This window comes from Dermacentor variabilis, chromosome 10 (assembly GCF_050947875.1).
Source record: "Dermacentor variabilis isolate Ectoservices chromosome 10, ASM5094787v1, whole genome shotgun sequence".
Classification (NCBI taxonomy): domain Eukaryota; kingdom Metazoa; phylum Arthropoda; class Arachnida; order Ixodida; family Ixodidae; genus Dermacentor; species Dermacentor variabilis.
In genome coordinates, this window is record NC_134577.1 from 5866703 (window position 1) to 5888094 (window position 21392).

Below are 21392 nucleotides of genomic sequence, written 5' to 3' on the forward strand. Positions count from 1 at the left end.
TCTTCCAGCCCTTTACTTTCTGCCATATTCCTCAGTCGTTCTTCATAATAGATCTTACCCTGAGCTTCCCTCACTTCAAAACTTGTACAGCCCATATCACCCTGAACATCTTCATTTGTAGTCTTCCCCTGACCGCCCAATGCGAGGCCTCCCACTGACCTTTAGCTGTCAATGTGTCTGGATTGTAACCCTGGCTTCAAGCAAACAACCGCATTTCCAAATGTAAGTTCCGGAACCATGGCACCTTTCCACATACTCCGGAACACCTAATACCTATTGTATCCCCATAGTGTTTCCATATATATCTATTGCCTTCAGTTATCCATATACCAAGCTAGTTGTATTCTTTTACCCGAGCTATTTGCTGGCCCTGCATTGACCCTGTCTGTTTTGTCGAACGCTCGCGACGCCACTCAGCTGTCGAGTATCTGTAGGTGGAACTTCCCAACAATGCATCGTCGGAGGAAAATGAGGGTAATGAGCTGGCACCAGTTTTCAACAAAGCAACAATGTGCGATAAATATATGTGGTAGTATTATATTCAGATAAATCTTATTTTTCCCTTTCAGCAATTCTAAACTTACCCAGCATGCTATGGTGGGTTCATATGATCGGATTTTTTTTGCACCTTCCTCACTGGTTTTCGTTTAACTTGGAGGCAAGAAAGCGCAAGGATGCTGTAGATCTATTGCGCCAGTTATGTGCACAACAGGCACCTAGGACTGATAAAGCACAAATTCTGTATGAGCTTACAAGCTTTCAGAGACGTTGGCATAACAGGTACGACTGAAGTCTGCATGACACTGCGACTAACGAGCTTGGCGGAACATTGACGACCTGTGTGAGAAAAGACAGAATGAAATTGCTGGTGTTCTTCAACTGCCCTCTCCTTTTTGCTTGTATTACACAATCATGTTGTGACCCTATAAAACCAACAGATAGTGAAGCCAACGAAAGCATATCGGAAATTACTATCCACTGACATAGCCACGAGCGGCGCTGGCTCCCGGGGTTGGTGTCGACACGTGCAGAGTGTCTACCATGTTGACATTTCCAAATTCCGTGAGTCTCCCAGGTTTTCCCTGAGTGCCTTTGCAAAATTTCCTGAGTGACACAGAACTTTGTTTTATGTCAAGACGAACTGACACCATATCGCCCGATGCAGTCACTGTTAAAAAGTAAATGTTATAATAAAATAAATAGTTAAAAATAAAAAATGACTTAACCCAGTTTGAATAGTAAGGAGTAGTGTTTATTTTATTCAAAAAGAAAACAGAAGGGAGGGCTTGGTAAAATGCACAGCGAATAAACTATTACGATATCATCGAGCGATGCTGAAGAAACGAGTCGCCGCGAGAACGACGAAGTTGGTCGGTGCGCTTGGCGCGGGCGAGTGTCGGCCTGGCTGCCTGGCTCCAGTGTAAATAGCCTGTAAATAGCTGCTTCTGTCTGTGTCTTTCCACACGCAACATTCTGGTGGAGGTCAGCGATCCCCGTCCTCGCCACGGAACTCAGGAATGGTCGGCACACCGAGCTTGTCACCATGCCTCCTGGTGACGCGCCCATCTCTGCAACGGCTTCGGCTTGTCCCACTCCTCTAATCGTTACGGTCACCCCACATCGCGACCCAGGTGTGTTCTCTGGCCTGGAGGGCCAGGATGTTGACGACTGGATCAAACTCTATGAACACGCCAGTGCTAATAACAGGTGGGACCCAATGATTATGCTCGCCAATGTCTTATCTCCGCGGCACCCCACACGTGTGGCACCAAACACATGACGACGAGATAACCAGTTGGGACAATTTCAAAGAGAAGCTACGGGAACTATTCGACGACCCCATTGGGCGCAAGGCTGCCGCGAGAAAGGCTCTTGCGTCTCGTGTTCAGTCATCTACGGAGCCGTACGTTTCCTACATCCCCGACGTCTTAGCTCTATGCCGCAAAGCTGACGATGCTATGTCCGAAGCCGATAAAGTGTCACATATTCTAAAAGGCATCGCCGACGACGCTTTCAATTTGCTTGTTTTCGGCAATGTCTCGACTATCGACGCCATCATCAAAGAATGCCGTCGCCTTGAACAAGCTAAGAGCCGCCGTATCACACACCACATCACGCGGCTACCCAACCCTGCTGCTACGTCGACATGTGAGGGTCGACCACGTCAGACCACCACCTGTGACGACGTCACCCGTATTGTTCGCCGCGAACTCGAGGCCACCTGTTCGCCAGCTTTCTCCACAACGCCTCCCGATCCGCCAGCAACCACCATTGCGATGATCCAGGCCGTCGTCCGACAGGAATTTGAGAACATGGGTCTGAACTCCGTGTGTTCCACATCTCAACCCAGCGTTCCCCAGTTCTCTAGCGGCCCTCCTCGTCCTCGGCAGTCCTTTTCCGCCACATCTCGCCGCAACCCGTCCGATTGGCGTACCCCTGATGAGCGGCCGATCTGCTTCCACTGCTGTCGCATCGGCCACGTCGCTCGTCACTGCCGCAACCGATGGCCACCACCTCCTCGGACATACACCGCCGCTTATTCCCGCACCTTTGGACCTTCCGTTCCCTATACCACCCGCCATGAATCCACTGCCGCTGATACACCTGCTCCGAACCTTCGGTACAGCCGCTCGCCCTCACCTCGACGCCATCAGTCTCGTTCGCCCCAACCCCGTCGCTTCTCTTCGCCGCCTATCGCCTCCCGGATCCAGCCGGAAAACTAGGCACTGCAGCTTCTGGAGGTGAAGCTGCGTTGTCGACCCTGCCCTCAAATCCTCTGCTCACGTTACCCACGAACCGAAACCTTCTTGACGTTGACGGCTATCCTGTCACGGCAGTCATCGATACAGGAGCACATCTTTCAATTATGAGTGCTGCCTTCCGACGACGACTGAACAAGCTCCTCACCCCAGCCTCGGCACGCGTCGTCCGCGTTGCGGATGGCGGTACTGTGCCTATCATCGGCATGTCTACGGCACGCGTCAGCATCGCCGGCCGCCACACTCCTGTCCTCTTCACCGTAATTGCTCATTGCCCCCACGACCTCATTCTCGGCCTCGATTTTCTCTCCGCACATTCTGCTCTTATTGACTGCTCTTCCAGTACCCTTCGCTTTGAGTTGCCGATGCTCGCAGAACCTTCTGACGCACCCCACTGCCGCTTGCGTCTCACCGGCTTTATTCGCCTGCCGCCAAAATCAATAGCCTATATTGAACTGTTGTGTTTCCCACCAGTTCCTGATGGCGAGTACCTCGTCACTCCTCTGCCCGATGCAAACACTGTTCCACGTGCAAACATTGCAGTGGAAGTGTTGAATTCATCGAAATTGTGACAAAGCGGGTAGGTGTTGCAAGCGTTTGCAGTTTGAACTGTAAAGTGTGTACTGCCGCGCAACGATTTGAGACGTCGAAAAAAACTTTCTGGGCTATATGAAGCCAACCTCAGGTTGGTGTACGCCTTGAGGTCCATTGGTAAGGGAATGGCTGCAGGTAATGTATTCTGTGCTATGCTAAACCTTCCTAAGCCATCGAGAAAGTGCGAAATACAATCAAGAGCTCCTAGGTCATCTCGAAGCTGCTGCTAAGGAGTCGATGAAGAGGGCAGCTGATGAGGCTGTGCAGCTGAATGAGGGGGACATAGACATCGCAGGTGCTCTTGATGGAAGCTGGAAGAAGCGAGGCCACACTAACAATAATGGTATAGTCTCTGCTACCAACGTAGACACTGGGAAAGTGCTGGATGTGGAGGTTTTGTCTAAACATTGTGCAAAGTGCGGCATCAAGGGTGTAAACAGTGAACCCATTCACAAGGAGGTGTGCCAAGGCAACTACGAAGGCACCAGTGGTGGAATGGAAGTCGTAGGAGCAGTGAAAATTTTTGGCAGGAGTGAGGAGCTTCACGGAGTTCGATACGTCAAATACCTTGGCGATGGTGACAGCAAGGCTTTTGTGGCTGTAAAGGCAAAAATGCCATATAGTGATTCTGATGAAATATCGAAGCTTGAGTGCATAGGGCACCTGGAAAAAGGATGCGCACAAGATTACGGAGGCTAAAAAAAGAAAACAAAGCAGGAAAACTCTGATGGAAAGAGCCTCTCGGGCCGACTGACTGATGCAGTTATAGGCAAGCTCCAGACGTACTATGGTTTGGCCATCACAAGAAATGTAGGAAACTTGGATGAAATTCGAAAGGCTGTTTGGGAACCTACTTCCACTTATCATCCACATACCCGTGCCATGGACTTTGCCCAAAGGGACCCGGTGTGCCTTCAACCGAAGCCAGTCAGAGGGCAAACCTTCTGTCCACAAGGAGAGTTTGCCTGCATCTGTCTTGGAGGCTATCAAACCAATTTATAGGGAGCTATCGAAGGCTGAGCTCCTAGAGAAGTGCCTGCACGGGCGAACTCAAAATGCAAGAGTCGTTCAACCATGTTGTTTGGGAACGCGCGCCAAAGAACGTGTTTGTTAGGCTTCAGACCCTAAGGATGGCAGCACTGGACGCTGTTCTTTCATTTAATGATGGTAGCATCGCACGGGCCATAGTTCTGAAGGCATGTGGATTGAACCCAGGGCGTAACGCTATCAAGTGGCTGAGGGAAGCTGACCACAAGCGCATGTACTTTGCGGGCCGAACGACACGACAGCTCACAAAAGAGGCCCGGCAAGCAAAACGACTCGCCGAAAAGCGAAAAAATGACTGTGACAGTGACTATAAAGCAGGTGGCTAATAAACCAATGACTATGAAGGTGTCTGTGGGAATAAAAATTGTTTTTCATTATCTCTTTCCACTTTAGGCTCAATTATCTCAAAATAGTGTTTTTTCTTACAAAGGTACTATTTGCAATGCCTTTCAAGATAGACGGCAGTTTTTTTTTTTTTTTTTTTGCAACCATCTACAAACATAGTGGCAATTACCGAACTAGAATTAAGCAATTTCACTCAGTAGTTTTTCGTTATGATTTTTCAAAGTTGCAAAGAAAGCCCAAATTTATGAGCTACAGGTAAATATGTCATTAAAAATAAAATTTTCAACACATTTCAATTATTCTAGTTCAAAGTGCAGAAAATTCGGAACGAAATGATATACATATTACCAGGGTACTGCTATTGGTGAGAAACATGTACCTCAACATGGCCTAAAATGCATGGGAAGTATAGGGCTTACCCTGTGCCCTTAATAGCGAACGTCGAAGCAGCTAAGCCTAGCGTTGCCGCGGTGGTGGCTACGGTTGCCAGCGGATCTAAAGCGGATCTGCGTGCGAGAGCGCCTGTTGGAGGCGGCGAGATAATCGAAATGGCGGAGGCGGTGGCGTTGATTAATGTCGTTTCGGCACTGCGGTCACGGCAAAAAGTCTGGAAAATTTGACGGCGAAGTGTTCTTGCACCCGAAATTTCAGACGTTCTGATACATTGACTCTATGGGGTACGTGACGTTGCCGCGAAGCCGTCCGACTTATCGGCCGTTGACTGCACAATGGCAACTCCTCCAGCCGACGACACGGCGTCAAAGACTATTCGTTACAATCCCTCTGTATTACTCGAAGCTAGCATTAGCGACTTTCGTACCATTTCAATAAAATTGCAGCTAATTTTCCTTGACAGAAGCACAAATTCTGAGATTTCCGTGAATATTTCCAGACTATTCAAAATCCCTTAGATTTCCTGGTTTTCCCGGAATGCCCGGTTGGTAGACATCCTGCACATACATAAGTGACGAAGAATGTGGACGAAGAAACAGTCGTCGCCGTAGCAACGCACGGATAATGCCCTGGAGGGTGTGGTTTGGCTACCACCGGCGGCAAAGGTTTTTTTTCGTACACTTACATTTTCCTTTACTAGATTACGATTAAAAATAATTTCTCCTAGACATTCCTTGGCTTCATTTTTTGTTGGCTTCATATGGTTATTTATGACTAGCGAAAATTGGGCTCTTCGGTTTCCCTTCTCATTCGCTCTTGGCCCTACCGTTAAGGGCTCTGGACCTACGTTGACTTTAGGTCTCTGCAGAGATTTGCAGTGTACAGGGGGCGAGCAGACAAAGTTACTGAGGTGTTTTCTCTGATGCGCGCCTAAGGAAGATCTTCCTTATATCCGACATTCATTACAAGCTTACACGCTGATATTTGAGAAAAAAAAAATCATTCGTGATAAGTTGTATGCGAAATATACAAGCGTTCGTGATGCCTACGATGGGCCAGAAATAGGTCTCGCGTTGATTTCGATCGCTCGTCAGGAACTTGCCATACCGGTACGTGGCACGTGAACAATGCTAAATTACAATCATGTTCTGCATCTTCGTTGACATGCAGTTGTGCAATCAATGCGATCACATGGGAACGGCATGATGGCTAGCCAGCTATCGGCAAGCGAAGCCAAACTGTTGGCCAACATGAGCACGAACTACGAGAATGTGCTTTTTCAAGCTGCTCTTGCTGGACATTTGCTGCACTGGTAAACAGATAACTGAAGCTCATAAGCGAATATTTGCTTCGGCGTAAGTACCGTAGAGCGTTTTCTGTTCTCATTTTTCCTTCACTTGGGCGTACTTCTTTCAGGTATTTTCACATTAAAATTCGTGTTATATTTTTTTTTTACTTTTGATGGATAAGGGGCGAGGCAAATATATTTTAGAGCACAGCTCTAGGCGCCCGTTCCTGCGGCAAGTGTCGGCGTTGTCCCTCGTAACCTAGCGAACGCAGCGAAGATAGCGCGAGGAGGAGGGTATGGTGAAAGCGTGAGAAGCGTAGTGCAGCGCAAGATAGCTTTGCAGCGATAGTGGCTAGGAGATGGCGCCACAGCAGTGCACGTCATCTACGTAGAACCAAAGCGCTGTATGAGCGGAGGTCTCTTTGCGGGGGCTGCTGTGAATCACGCCCACACGTCACTCACGCGCTGTGCCTTGGAATCTCCCGATTAGAGAGGCAGTGCAACGTGCCGCACGAGACAGATTGTCACCGCCAGCCAATATATCGCGAAATGAAAACACATACACGGCTGCGCTCAATTTAGCATTAGGGAGTATCGTAATCGTCGGTGAATTTTTTTTGCTAGAATACTTTTCAGCGACTTATTCTGGCGGGTAGTTTTCTCATCGACCTTACAGTCTTTCTTCTTCTTTATTTTTTTTTGCTTTGGCGAATACCTGGCTCAATAAATTGTTGACGCTGAAACATGCTGTTTAGCTGTAGGACTTGCTGATAAGCAGTCCAGTTTCTGCACTACACAAAATAACAACCATAAATATTAGCAGTCTAGCAAAGGCACAATGCCATACAATGTGACTATGCAGGAATTAATAAAAGTGCTTGTATTTGAGTTGAGGCAAAATAGAGGAATATTCATAACTTTATGCGGGTACAGACTCGGGATGCAAATAATATACGAGCAAAAATAGCTTGGGCGGAATACTGATCCATGACCTTGACCTCACCGAGCTCCTTCCTCGAAGCTCATGTAGGCTAGTCGCGGTGTGCCGATCACCGTCATAGCTCTTTCGCAAATCTGCAGTCACTGACCATTCTTGGATAAACCAAATTCCGGAAATAAAGTTCAGCGCACAACTCTCGCTTTGTTTTGTTGGTTTGAAGAAAAACAGTAAAAAAATTATGCTGCCTCAGATTTTGCATTTTCGCTTTCATTATAACAGTAGAATACTTAATGAAAAACAAAAATTTAGCCCTCAATGTTTTAGATTCAATAGCTGTTATATCTGATAATTTGTTATATTCATATCTCTAGGTGTGAATGTATTGGGAAACCATCATTTCGGCCAACGAGTGGTATTGCCCTCGACTCCCTTAATCTGTGGTGTCTAGGAAGATCTTAGAGCACGAGAGCTACGATTTTTGAGTGGCCATTGCTCATTTACACAATGCACTTCGAAGTTTGTACAAGCCATTAGCATGCAGAAAGACTAATATGTGATACACGTACATTGGCGGCCTCTGACGAGTCAGTGACAGTGGTCTGTTCCAGAAGGTTCGCATCACTGCCAGCATGTTGCAAAGCGGGTCCATCTGTGGCGTCAGTGGCGTGGTCTGCGTCCGCTACTGTGCTTCCCTCAAACAGGCTCAGGTTGGGCTGGGACTGCCCGAGCAGCCGGAGGCGCTGGCGCCTGTCAATCAAAGAAAGAGATTAGCTTTGTTATTCGGACAGCTCACTGCCGCCGGAGCCCTCAGTGGTAGAAACATATTTCCGCAATCGAGAAATATTCCCAGTTACGCTGCTATATCTGGTATCATTGCGACAAAAATTACACGGACACTTAAGGTAACGTACACTACCCTACAGCTGCGCTCGCACAGTCTCCCAGATATCCAGGGTGCAACGACGCATGCGCTGCAGCCGACCCGCTGTTGGAAGTCGCGAGATTTACAGCAGGTGCAAGCGAGAGTTAGAAAGGCCTTGGTGCGCGCTACCTTCGTGCCCCACCACTCCTTCCCCATATCCCTTTCACCCCACTCCCCCTTTCTTCAAGGGTGCTGAGACATGTTCCCACTTGGGAAGCAGAATATAAGCCCCCTTTTCCTGTCGAACATATCACTCCCATTGTTGGATGCTACGGGAGTTGCCGAGTTTCGGAGGCGTGGCACAGGAAAAAGAACGGCGGCATGGAACACTCACTTAGTGAAGCACGCGTACTCTCCGCTGCCGGCGCTCTTCATCGGGCAAGCGTTGTTGTGACCGCAACCACTCACGATCAGCGAGCGAACTGTTCATGTGTCTACAGACATGTGGCACCACGCGTCTTATTTACTAAGTGAGTGTTAAGCGCAATTTATACTGCCCATAATACTACGAGCTTATCTTCCCTTTCCCTCTTCCCTTGTACAGGGTATCCGAGCGGGTTCTGCCTGGATAACTTCCCTTACGACCTCTCTGTCTCTCTCTCTCTCATGTAATGTTCTAATACCTGTATATCGCTGTCAATGTTTCGCCCTTCGGACAAAACTGCAACATTTTATTGCGATAACAATTATAAGGACAGCCAGGGCGCATTTCTGCCGTCGTGTCGGGATGTCCTGTATGAAGTCCAAGGGCGATAACATCATCGCTGCGCCATATGCTGTATGTGCGTGTGTAAAGCACACGAAGGCGAGCCGACGATGGTGCGTCAATCTCGCGCGCGCAAGGGAGGAAAGAGAGGAAGCGCGCCGTCTTCCGTCACACGCAAGGCACAGGGGGAGGGAGGACGCGTTGTACTGCAGCGGCAGCTGCATACGGCGTGGCCGCGCGGGTCCTATCCTGAAAGTGATCTGCGATGAGGACAGAGTGCGCCGAGTGCTGATGGCGTCGTGTGCGCTGTTCTCTCCGATTAGTTCGCGTTGAAGCGAGAGGCGGCACAAAGGTGAATTCGCTCGCTGCTGCTGCCACACATTCTCACTCCAGCGTTTTGAGAGCGAGCGTGCGCGTGACACCATGCAGTTAATATAAGCGAATGTTTACAAATTTACACGGTCGATACAACTACTATCCTTGCTTCCTCTAGCTGTCTACTGATTTGCTTTCGCAATCAGTGCTTCGCCTTTCGGGCGAAACTGAGACTCTTTATTAGAAATTTCAGTTTAATAGGTGCAGTAAAGGCCTGAGGCACCTAATTACATCCCCGAGTTCATGTAACCTTTACATGGAGAGTATCAGAAGCGATAACTATACTAAAAATATTTAGCAAGGCTTCAATAAAATGGAATATAAGAAATTGAGGGGACTGCCGTATTTATGCACCTAACATTGAACAGAGCACATTACAATGCCTTATATAATCGCAGTGGATTGCAGTACGAAACTGTGAAGAGGAACGCACTCATCACAAGAAAACAAAATGTAACAGTACATTGTTACGTTGGTAAATATGTGTATAACCGCATTCAATGATCTGCCACTGATCTGTTTTGATGATAATTATCTTATTTCGTTCATATATAAGGTGCTCAAATTGGTGCCTCAGTGGTTTTTCTCATCTTCAGCATTGTGCACTCGCCAGCTGTTATTCACTAAGGGACAACACGTGCGCTTTGTGCAGAGGTGCAGACAAAGGCAGCGCCATAAAGCTGGCCCACCCCAACCAATACACGGCGGACAGAAAGGTGGACGTAACGAACCTCAGCTCCTCCTCACGCTCCTTCATGGCACGCATCTCCTCCTGGATCTTGGTCTCAGCAGTAACCAGGCCCTTGCGGACGGCATCAATGGCCCCCTTCTGCAGTTGCGGAGGCTTCAGCTCACGGTACTCTAGCTTATCGCCGTTCTGAGGTGGTGGTGAACTCGTGAAGGCAAGCTCCTTGCCACGACTGGCGAGGAATTTCTGCATGCTCACCCCGCGGACATTGGCCACGGGCGACACTTTCGCTCCTGCCGCGTGACCGTTGGCGTGCATGTGACCGTTGGTTGCCTTGGCAACAGCCGAAGCAACGCCACAGGGGGCCGCCGTCGGGGAACAGACTCGGGTGGGAATGACAATGGCGGGAGTCTTCTCGAAAATCTCGATATTGGGAAGAGATGACTCGAAAGGCGGCACTCTCCTCGTAGTAGAAGCGAGTGACGGTGATGGGGACGCGGCAGTGCTTGCCTCGTTTCCTATCCTGGTCACCTTGGAGTCTGTCCTCTCTTGGGAGATGGTCTGGATGTGCCCAGACTCTCGAAGAGCCATCTCGCGCTGCGTCTGTTCTTCTATCTCCTGCTGGATCCGAGATGTCGCTAGGATCTTCTGCGTGCTTCCGCGCAGCACCACAGTAGCCTTTGCACCTTTCACCGAAGCGGATGACGCTACTTCGCCCTTCTTCACAAATCCTTCCGCCTGAAGCTGCCCCAGCAGCCCCTTCTCCTTCCTCAATGCCTCTTCCCGGTCTCGTGCTAGCCGGATCTCACGTTCGATTGGAGACTCACCGCCATGCGACACGAAAGTCGAGGATGGCACGCTATCTTCGGTGCCATCGGAGAGTGGCCGCACCGTTATCTTGTCCTTCCTGCGTGGCCCGAAGGGAGTGTGAATCGAGCCATTTGGAGGAAGTGACTCGACGCTCACGGTCCTAGACAATCCACTGCTGGACGTCAATGATGCAAGTGGACTGGTCATGCCATTTGCTGCGACGACGGCATCATCGTTGTTGATGAGGCCACCCGCACTGCACCTGTGGTCATTGCTCTGCGGGAGAAACAGCCTCATCAGTTTCATGGGCCAAGTGAAGAAAGGTGCACTAAGTTTGTCAGGTACATGCCAACACAACAGTTAAACGTAATGACAAAAGGACAGTTAAAAGCATTTGTAGTTGATCACTGTCTGCCCTCCTTCTATAGTTATCACATAAAACACTTTAATAAGGCAACCACGCTGTTCCCGTACGCGCACAACTTGTGATGCATCTCTATCGCATGGTCCCATTTTCTGACTGAACCTTATAGCAAGTAGCAGAACATACCTTTAAACCTTATCGTATGGTTCAGTCAACTGACTGAAACAGGACCGTACGATGAGGAAGTCCAATCATTCAATCATCATCGACAGCCGCATGACTTCTGCCTCATGGGAATCTGGGAGTTATGCCAGTATGATTTACTGTTGCTGTCTATTTGCAGTTATTTACATGCCTACATCATTCAATGGTCAACTCAAACACAACACCGCGACTTCTTTTTGTTTGTTACATATTACTGTGCCTGCATGACTTAATATTAAGGAGTAATTGTAATGTGGCTCTGCTGCATCGGTGTTGTTACATAGTCTACCTGAATATGCAGGCGCTCCCGCAGCTCCCGCAGCTCCTCCTCCCGCTCCTGGAGTTCCCGAATCTCATCGGCGATCTTAGAGTCCGACGGGCACGTGAACCGCTTCTCGATGGGAGCCGGGAATGGCGCGGGGCTAGAGACCATGCTGGGAGGTGAGGTCGGCGATGCCGTGGGCAGCTGAGACACGGTGAGTCGCGCAGGCTTGAGCGTCTCCGGTGTCACCGTCCTGTCACAGAGCGTCTTTTCAAGCGCCGTCGAGCTTAGCCTGGCTGCTTCCTGGGCGAGCTTCCGCTCGCGGGCGATCATCTCCTCTCGCTCCTTCTGGGCGCGGATCTCGCGGGCCACGATGCTGTCCGCAGCACTCGGCTTCAAGTGCCGCGACTCGTGTCGCACAGCGGGAGGCTCGGCACCCTGCGCTGGTTCACAGCCAGCCTGCGCACGTACCTAATTAGTACGCGTACTACGCAGGGTTTCTTCACCGTCACGTGAAACCATGCATGACATAAAATGTGCTCAACAAAGGCAGCGCGCAACACAACTTGAGCCCTAAATAGTAGAAAACAAGTCAGCCGTGTTGTCTCACTTGTGCTACGCCCACGTGGACGTGCCTTATAAGCTTATACGCTCGAAATTCGTAACTTGGATAATGTGCCATAATGTAATTAGTTAATGAACTAATTAGTGTTTTTTGGTAATTCTTCAATAATCCATTTCGCTTTCTCGTGCGAGTAATGTAAACCACTTCGAGTAATCCAACTCAAGGACTCCAATTACGCTATCTGCCACAAGCGATTTTTAAAAACTTTGTATGGTCTAAAAAAGCAAATACAAAAAACCCGCATAGTTCATTTTTCTCATCAGCTTAGAATGACTTCTACAAGCATGCGTGAGGAACTGGCCACTAGCATTGACAAATGAAGTTTTCTGTAATTGCCGTGTTACAAATTTGGTTTTATCGGCTCTGGCAAGGCTTCAACACCGTGTATCACCAACTTCGTTTCCGAGAGCAGATTCTAAGGCAGTCCTCTTCAAAAGCAGATTTTTCTGTGACATCAAGCACATTGAAGGAGCGCCAGGCCATGTGTCAGTTTTTCTGTGCACATCAAAGATAGACTTCCAGCAGCACTTCAATTATTCTCTATTCCCCGTTTTGAAGTTTGGTCTAAAACACAAGCTGAGTTTCTTAGCTTAAGTCCGGAAACCATAACTCCTTTCCATATGCCTTGCACATAGACCATGCTTTTTATGCCATCATCGCACTCTGTGTTTCTTTATGGACACGTTATTGTTCCCTCCCGGTATGAGTACTTGCTTGAATAAATGTTTTCCATGTAATTCTTTAAATTTTTCATTGATATTCAAGGTATCCGTTTTCTTCAACATTCGGCATATTATTTCCCTGTGGTACACCGACTGATCAGAGGTATCATTCAACGCCATAAAGCTTCGCATTCCTCTTCGCAAATACCTGCCAGGAGCCGGCGATTTTTGTGACTGTATACTAATGGAACAACGCAGCAAATGATTTTGCTCGCTATCATCAGTTTTGTCTACCCGAGTGATTATATGAGAGATCTCCTAGCTGTACATCACAAGGACCATGGCGGGAACCTGGCACCAAGACTTTCTGAACGACGCATATCTCGCTCCCAGTTAGATCTTCCCATGTTATCTACACTTTCTTATTCTAGCAGATTCACTTCGGTAACATTGCATTCTTTCTATTCAGCAAGACCTTCATAAGAATGTTTAAGAAAATTTACGCGTTCATGTTACTGTACGCACCGCTAAATAACACCGCGAACATAGTGCCGCGTCACGTATCAAAATGAAAATCTGCAATCACTTACAAGCACCGCCTCATGAGGAAAGTCTTGACACTGCAGTGGCTCCTCAGTCTCATGCTGCAGTCCGTGTTCAGCCAGAGAGGCCTGTGTGGACGGCGTTATCTCTTCAATGCTGGAAACAATGTCCTCGGTGTGTACCACCACTTCAACGTGGCCGCGACGCTCTTCGACGGCGGTCTCCCGTTCCGGTGCCGTCTCAGTGACGGAGACGACTGAGCAACGTCCCATGTCCTCAGGTTCCACAAACTGAACGTTATCGACTCTTGTGAACTCAGATTCGATGTGATCAAGCCGGGTACAGGACTCCGCACTAGCAGCCAACACTGGCGGCTGAGCAGTGCAGCGGTGTTCACCAGACGTCTGTTCCTCCGAAGGCGGTGCAGTGTCCTTTTCGACGGGCAGGACCACTGGCTTGACCAGCGGTTCGACTACAACCATCGTATCGGCACTTGCTTCGATCGCTGCCTCAACGGCGGCCTCAGCTTTGCACCCTTCCTCGGCGGCCTGTTCCGACGCGCTGTCTTCAGCGTGTTCGTCGTTGGACTGCTCCGAGTCGACAGGCGTAGACTCCTGGACGACGACGAAAGGGATGTCGGCGTGAGACTCCGGTGCCGAGGCTTCTGCCATGGCAGCGTCGCATTCAGGGTCAGACAAGGCTGTGCCGTTGGAGGCACAATCGCCGACATTGGACGGAGGTAGAGACAGCTCCGCGGACACTTCGCTGGACAGCGAAGAGTCATCGTAAAGCACGCCTGTGACGCCGTTTTCCGTCGTGGTGGTCTGCAAGGGAGCAACAGCATTTGAGACTGACCAGCGCGTAGCGTGGCAGGGTAGGCACGTTCATCTTTGTCGACGCACGCCGAAGCCATTTTACAACACATTCTGTGAAGGCTGTGTCCTGTATGGCACACAGCATGGTTCGCTTACTATCGCTCACAGAAAATGACCAACATGTTTATTCATAAGGTTGATAAAAGACCTAGGACATCCCTGCAGAAGAGCGCGGATCAGAGGAAAATTTGCGATAGATGATTGTGATTACGAGGCCAATCCGTAGATGTAAGATAGTGAATGTTGTACAACAAACCGATAAACCGGACACTACCCAAGAACAAGAATTGCGCATGAATTCTAAGCACGATGCGGATGCTAATGGGCACAGGCTGACAACGTTCGCTACGAACTCGACGGCGCATCTAACAAGTTAGCCTTAGCCGTACTTAGCCTTGGCTAAGTATGGCTAAGCGATAAGAGGCGTCGGCCATGATTCCGCCTGCTGCACACACACATTGATGAAAATGACACTTTGAGGATGCCTGAGATGAACTGTTATAGGCTTTAAAGAATAACTGATAGCGGACCTTAACGACACATACAGGGTGGTGTTTGATTTTGTTTTTTGTTCTTTTAGCTGCACCAAATTTTAAAGATTACCTGAGGAAGATGACACAATTCTAACCCTTGATTTTAATGATTCGATGAGCTAGGTGCACATTACTTCTACGAGAACTTGAAATGATTAATTCAATAACACAGTTACACTAATTAACTTCTACGAATTGTAGCTAGTGAGTATGCTAGGCCTATCGATTTCAGACAAATTCTGAGGATGGAACCGGTTCCGAGATAAGTGCCGTCCAACTTGCGGCAAAAGTGCACTGGTGATACGCTTACATTTTAAAGAAAACGTTGTTTTATTTATTGAAGCACAAAAGTAACTATGACGCCAATGCATTTCGTGGCACACTTCGAAAGTGGCGCAGTCCTCAGAATTCGTTCCGAGTGGATACGCCGCTTGAAATCTATGGCTACCATTCTTAAAGTGAAGCATGTGCCGTAAAGCAAGCAATTACATGTACAGTTAGTACGATTATGTTAATTATTAGGCATTTTGATTTCTGGTAGAAGCAGTGGCCACCTTATTGAGCAACCTAGATCAAGGGTTAGAATTGTGCTATCTCCCACAGGAAATTTCTAAAATTGTGGCGCAGTAAAGGAAAGGCCAGGTGTAAACACATCCGAAAGATAAGTGCAACTGTACCCTGGCAGCTATATCAGTATTTGAACAAAAGTCGAAAGAAACTTGAACTGAACTGAAACATGAGCTTACAATATGATGCTCTTTCTACGTATGCCCTATTTATATAATTAGTTTTACGTAGGATGATTAACAATGACTGATGCGGCTTAAAGGATCCCCGAAACTGATTACAGAAATTTTGTAGGCGCATAGGGTAGAGCTACAGTAAAACATTCGCGACACAATTTAAGTGAAGCGCCTCGTATTCAGAGAGCTATACGGGCGATTACAAGTTCCTCCTACCTAGCCATGTTTTCCTCCTCGGCTCGTTTCGCCGAGGGAACGGGGCTAGGCTGTGCCTTCACTGGCTCTGCGTCATCACGTAACGTCGTGATGTCTACTTACTGTGTCTCGGAGACAGCGCGCGAAGGCTATATCCAACTATAGCCGCCTGGCCTTCAATGTCAAGCGAGAGCGATCCAAGAAGCACGGCCGCTAGATTTTTTTCTTTTTTATCCAGCGGCCGCGCAAGAAGAGTGCGTTGCGAGGGTTTTACTTCGACCCCAGCTTCGACCGTTTTCGCGTAATGGACCCAGAGCTCGAGGAGCGGTTGCGCCAGTTGAGTAGAGGGATCGGTTTTGAGGCACACTGCCTCCGCAATCCTGAGCTGCACACGTCAACGACGGAAGCGACGATTCGCCGCGGCGGGACTCGCCCGATTCCCCCGACGACGACGAAAACGGCCACCGGAAAAATTCCTGCGGTCGCCCAATCACGGCACGAGCACGGAACATCGCAATCCTCCGGCGCCAACGCGCCGATTGGACGACAGCCCGATGTCGTCGCCTTGCGGAGCTTGGCGTGCCGCCGACCGCGCGTCAGGCCACAGCGTGACTAGGGCGATCCACGGTGCTCGCGAAAAAGAAAGCTCGGGACCAACACTCGCCGCGCAGCTCGCGTCAACATGGACCACGTGGTAACACGAAGCAGACATCTGCCTAGTGATAAATTGACGTTGTATACTCTTTTTCTGTTACCCTCATTTAGCCAAACAAATTAATCGCTATTCCAACTGCTGCGAAAAACATTTGTTCACCATAAAGTTGGAACAATGATCGCCGACGCAACGTAGGCAGCCAATGCAGCTCTCCTTGTATACAAACAACGCCACTGCGAGTGCCCCTCCCACCTGCCGCACCTCCGCAGTCGGCGCTGGTGGGCAAAAAAATGTTCATGCGACCTGTCCTCTCTGCGTGATGATTGCATGTCAACTGCCGCGATCGTAATTCCAGCGTACCGATATTTTTTTAGGGACATCATTTACGAACTGTGCTTAGGAAAGTATGATCGTCCCCGTTTTACCTGCACAGCAACGTGGCGTTGTTGCCAAGCGCATTGTTCCCGCATGTAGTGATTTCGTAAGTTGTGCCTCTTCCATAGATCAAGCAGCCACCAAAATTTATTACTCTTGAAAGTGAACATTTTTATCACAGATGACGCACATTTTTACAATGCCCAAATGATACTTCGCTTAGACGACCGGTCTTGAAGCAAAAAATTGCAATGCATTGTCGTGAAAGCACTCATTTGCACTGTAGTGTTAAACGATATATAAGATGAACTTCGTCTGCAACTATCAGCCATGCCCATTACGGCCGCTCAGTGTAGCCGTACCAAGTGGCGGCGCCTAAATTCACATCAGGGAGGGATGCAGAAACCCTTGTTACCGTACTTTACGCGCACGGTATAGATACCCCAGGTGGCCAAAATTAAACCGGAGTCCCTGTAAGCCGCTGTGCAGCTTGGACATGTTAAATACAATAATTTATTTAATTTAATTTTAATTGTCAGTCATGTTCATGTGAATGTACAAAGCAAAAGCATAATACATAAGCACATAATCCGTTGTGCGGTAACTTAGCTGTGCCTGCTGCTTCCCTTTGCTACTCTCGACTACATAAGACGGAACTTTTGCATATCGATGTGCATCATCACAGCATGAAGAGCGTGCCGTAAAGGTGAGATGGCACTAAAGAAAAAAAAAAGTTGAGTTTTGCCTAAGACCGGCAAGATCTGCGTTAAAACCGGGTAATTTCAGTGGTCTGTCTTTTGGGCATTCACCGTTGTGGCATGCATACACGCAGTTTCGGCAGTCGTCAAAACTCATTTATAGCCATACCTTTCAGTCGATAGAGTATGCTCAAATGAAGTTTTTTTCTTTCTGTTTTTCTGCACATAGCGCAGATGGCACCGAGATACATGCGCTCACTAATCGTCGCGTCTCATTCATTCTCACTTGTTCAATAATTACGGGTCGTGAAGCTCTATCGGTGCCTTATCAGTATGACTGGCCTTGTTACACGCAGCACACGTCGACAGTCTCGGAAGCGGGATGTATCGCGTAGTACGCATACACTCTCTCTGTGTTGTGTCTGCGTCATGCCACAGTTCTGCGCATGCGAAATACACATCCTTTCCTTCTTCCCGCTCCTACTTCTCTTTCCACTTCGGGGGATAAAAGTAATCACAGGCCCCAAAATAAACGCCTTCTATGTTCGAGCTGTCTGTGCCTCGTAATTACCCGCCCTGGTCGCTCAGTGGCTGGGGTGTTAGGCTGCTGAGCACAAGGTCGCGGGATCGTATCCCGGCCACGGCGGTCGCATTTCGATGGGGGCGAAATGCGAAAACACCCGTGTACTTAGGTGCACGGTAAAGAACTCCAGGTGGTCTAAATTTCCGGAGTCCTCCGCACGCTTCATCACTACAAGCTAATCCTATGTTGCTAATCCTATATTATATATTTCAGACATGTTGTAACAGGAGGTCCCCCTGACAGTTTTTACTTTGGGACCTCCTTCTGTATTACATTTTCTTTGAAATTGTAATGTCTAATAATATTAAATTGATTGATTGAAATAAAACGAAAACTTCGGTTTCCAGAAAAAAAAAAGAAAGCTTCGCACACTTTCATGAACAAGCCGGTATTCTTCATTGCACAATCCGTCACAGACCACCACGTGGTTAACGTTTCAATGTAGGAGGACGCTTAAGCTTCGCCTTCGAGAGTGGAACGCGAGAGCGTTCCCATCGACTCGCCAAGGGGTGTAAGACAATGCGCTACGGCGCAGGGATCACTTACGAGGCGCCCCGCATCGGACTTTGCGCCCACCTATCACACGGAGAGCGTCGAGCAACGCAGCGTTCGGCGCGGCAACGAAACGTGCGCCTGAGCAAACGGAACGAACCAAAGAACTCGGTGTCTCGGAGGGGGAAACGATCTACGCCAGCCAAACGTCGTGATCGGCACGGGCAGAGATAGACAGATAGTAATCTAAAGAAAGGAACGGCGCTTGATTCTGAAACCCGCGTGGGAGCACGGCGAAGCGTCGTCAGGGGAGAGGGAGTCGGGGCCGCGACGCGCCTGGCGCCGGTGCGCGCACAGCCCCAATGCGCGCATGGCCAAAGCCACCTAGAAAAAAATGTAAGGCCACCGCATCACCTCCTCTCCCCTGTCAATACGTCACGAGAGTCTGATGGTAGCGGTGGATGTTCTGAAAACAAATTTTCTCCGTGGCTGCAACGCTAGAGCGGTAACGCTCTAGCGTTGCCGCTCTAGTCGTCGTTGTTGCCATGAAAAACATCCGTCTGAAGAAAACTGCATTTCTGAGCTTGTTTCCCAATTGCCCTGCCTATTTATCGCGTCCGCAACTGTGCGTTCGAGGAGCGCCGGCTGCCAAAAGAGCGCGCTTGGAAGCCACATATTTGCAAAAAGCAATAATGCTTTCTCAGCAAACCCAAGCAGAAGAGGACGGCAAAAATCTGGTTGGTAGCTTTGCGGACTTGCTGAAGGCCTTGCCAAGCTTACAGTGTTCGTGCTTCTGGACAGTTTTGAACAAGGGCTCCAAGGTTTTCTTTTTGGACTTGTCACTTCAATCTGCTCCTGCAGTCCGTACTTCGGTGATTTTTGGTGAAACGGGTGTGAGGAAGTGTGGTGATGTTTTAGTTCGTGAAAAGCTGTGCGACTTGAGAGATTTGAAAAGTGTGTTACGCATGATCGAACAGACACGTAAGGATATCAGCACTGAGCGTTCTGAAAAGGTCCGTCATCTACTGACATTGGTTTCGACATTGCTAGAGGAAGTAAGTGGAAAACATTTCGCATGCGAGTTGCAAGAATGGCATTTGGAAGTGCTTAAATTCTTGAAGAGTCAAGTTGATCTTGTTTTGAATGATGCTGGCCGATATCCCCCCGATTTATTGGTTTTTGCTAGCCTTTTGTTCACATTTTCACCTCATGCATATAAGATTCCTGAGAAGTTCGATGAAGCTTAAGATGCCGCATCCTGATACGATCAGAAGACTGTGTTCATCGTACAATGTACGCCCTGAAACGGAGCAGCAAGAATGTAGCTTTCTTTCCTATGCAAAGCGTATTGTAAGCACATATAAAGAGCATGAAAAGACTGTAACGTTAATGATTTATGAGATTCACCTTCAATCATTTTTTTATTACAAGGCTGGGTTGGTTACTGGTGCTGCGGTAAATTCATCGACTGCAGCAAAAACTGCCCACGTATTTATGATACAGAGCCTGCTTTCTTCAAACAAGGATGTTGTACACATCCTTCCTGTGGCACAAATCGATGCTAAGGCGCTGCACGACTTCCTTCGGAAGATTGTTCTTGATCTAGAGGCATCTGGTTTTAGAATAATCGCAGTGATCTCGGACAATAACTCCATAAACAGAAAAGCCATGTCCTACTTCGCTAAGCGGGCAAGTGTCAGCATTGTTTACCAGCATCCTGCTGACCCATCACGACCCGTTTTTTGTGGTGGACCCAGTTCACATACTAAAGTGTATAAGAAATAACTGGCTGAATCAAAGAAACATTGGCAAATGCATGTACTTTCCTGAACCGAAGAGTGATGAGGCTGAACCGAAGATACTTACAGCATCTTTCAAGGTATTATGCCAGCTGCACGAAGCTGAAAAGCATGAGCTCTTGAAGCTAGCACCAACGCTCACTTTGAAGGCACTGAACCCCTCAAACATGGAACGGCAGAACGTTAAACTAGCCTTAAAGATTTTTAACTCATCTACTGTTGCTGCTCTCAGTGTTGCAACATTCCAGCATGCAAAGGAAACCTCTCAATATGTCGACACCATTTTGACTTGGTGGAACATTGTTAACGTCAAGACGCCAAGGAAAGGACAGCGGTTGCGAGATCAATTGCAAGGTCCAATAGTTTCATCGTCATGTCCTCAACTAGAATTCTTAGAGAGAATAGTTCAATGGCTTGATCACTGGAGAAGCCTCGAACATGACAATGGCCGCTTGACACGTGAAACGCACATAGCTTTCAGCCACACTACCCATGCCTTGCACGAACTTGCCATATACTGTCTCAAAGAGCTTCATTTCGAGTATGTTCTTTTGGGCAAATTTCAAACTGATAGCTTAGAGGATTGCTTTGGAAAGTACCGGCAATTGTCTGGTGCCAATTACCACGTGTCTATAAGGCAGATATATGAATCTGAAAACAAATTGCGTTTGCAGAAGGTTCTGGACCTGCCAGATTTGGACATTCTACTACCACCGAGCGCGAACACGTTGGAGACAAGTGTACATTCAGGAAACGGCCAGTTTCAAGTCACTGTGACCGACTCCGACATTGAGAAAAAAACGTCAAGGCTACCGGCACTAACCTATGTTGTCGGCTATTGTGCCCATGCAGCTCTAAAAAAGCTGACATGCGCATCTTGCAGTGAAAGCCTTGTGATGCAAGACGTCGATCTAGAT

At 48.4% G+C, this 21392-nt stretch overlaps 1 protein-coding gene across 7 annotated transcripts in view; it reads right to left on the bottom strand.

Annotated features, from left to right (window-relative positions):
• Positions 1 to 21392, bottom strand: part of LOC142559769 (uncharacterized) — a 448941-nt gene that overhangs the window by 6714 nt on the left and 420835 nt on the right. For all 7 annotated transcript variants that reach the window (XM_075671401.1, XM_075671402.1, XM_075671406.1 and 4 more), the window contains 4 exons: positions 13575 to 14351; positions 11725 to 12156; positions 10101 to 11143; positions 7933 to 8113 (listed from right to left, as the gene is read on the bottom strand). In XM_075671401.1, coding sequence (XP_075527516.1) covers positions 7933 to 8113; positions 10101 to 11143; positions 11725 to 12156; positions 13575 to 14351 — 2433 coding nt within the window. The remainder of the gene's footprint in view (positions 1 to 7932; positions 8114 to 10100; positions 11144 to 11724; positions 12157 to 13574; positions 14352 to 21392) is intronic.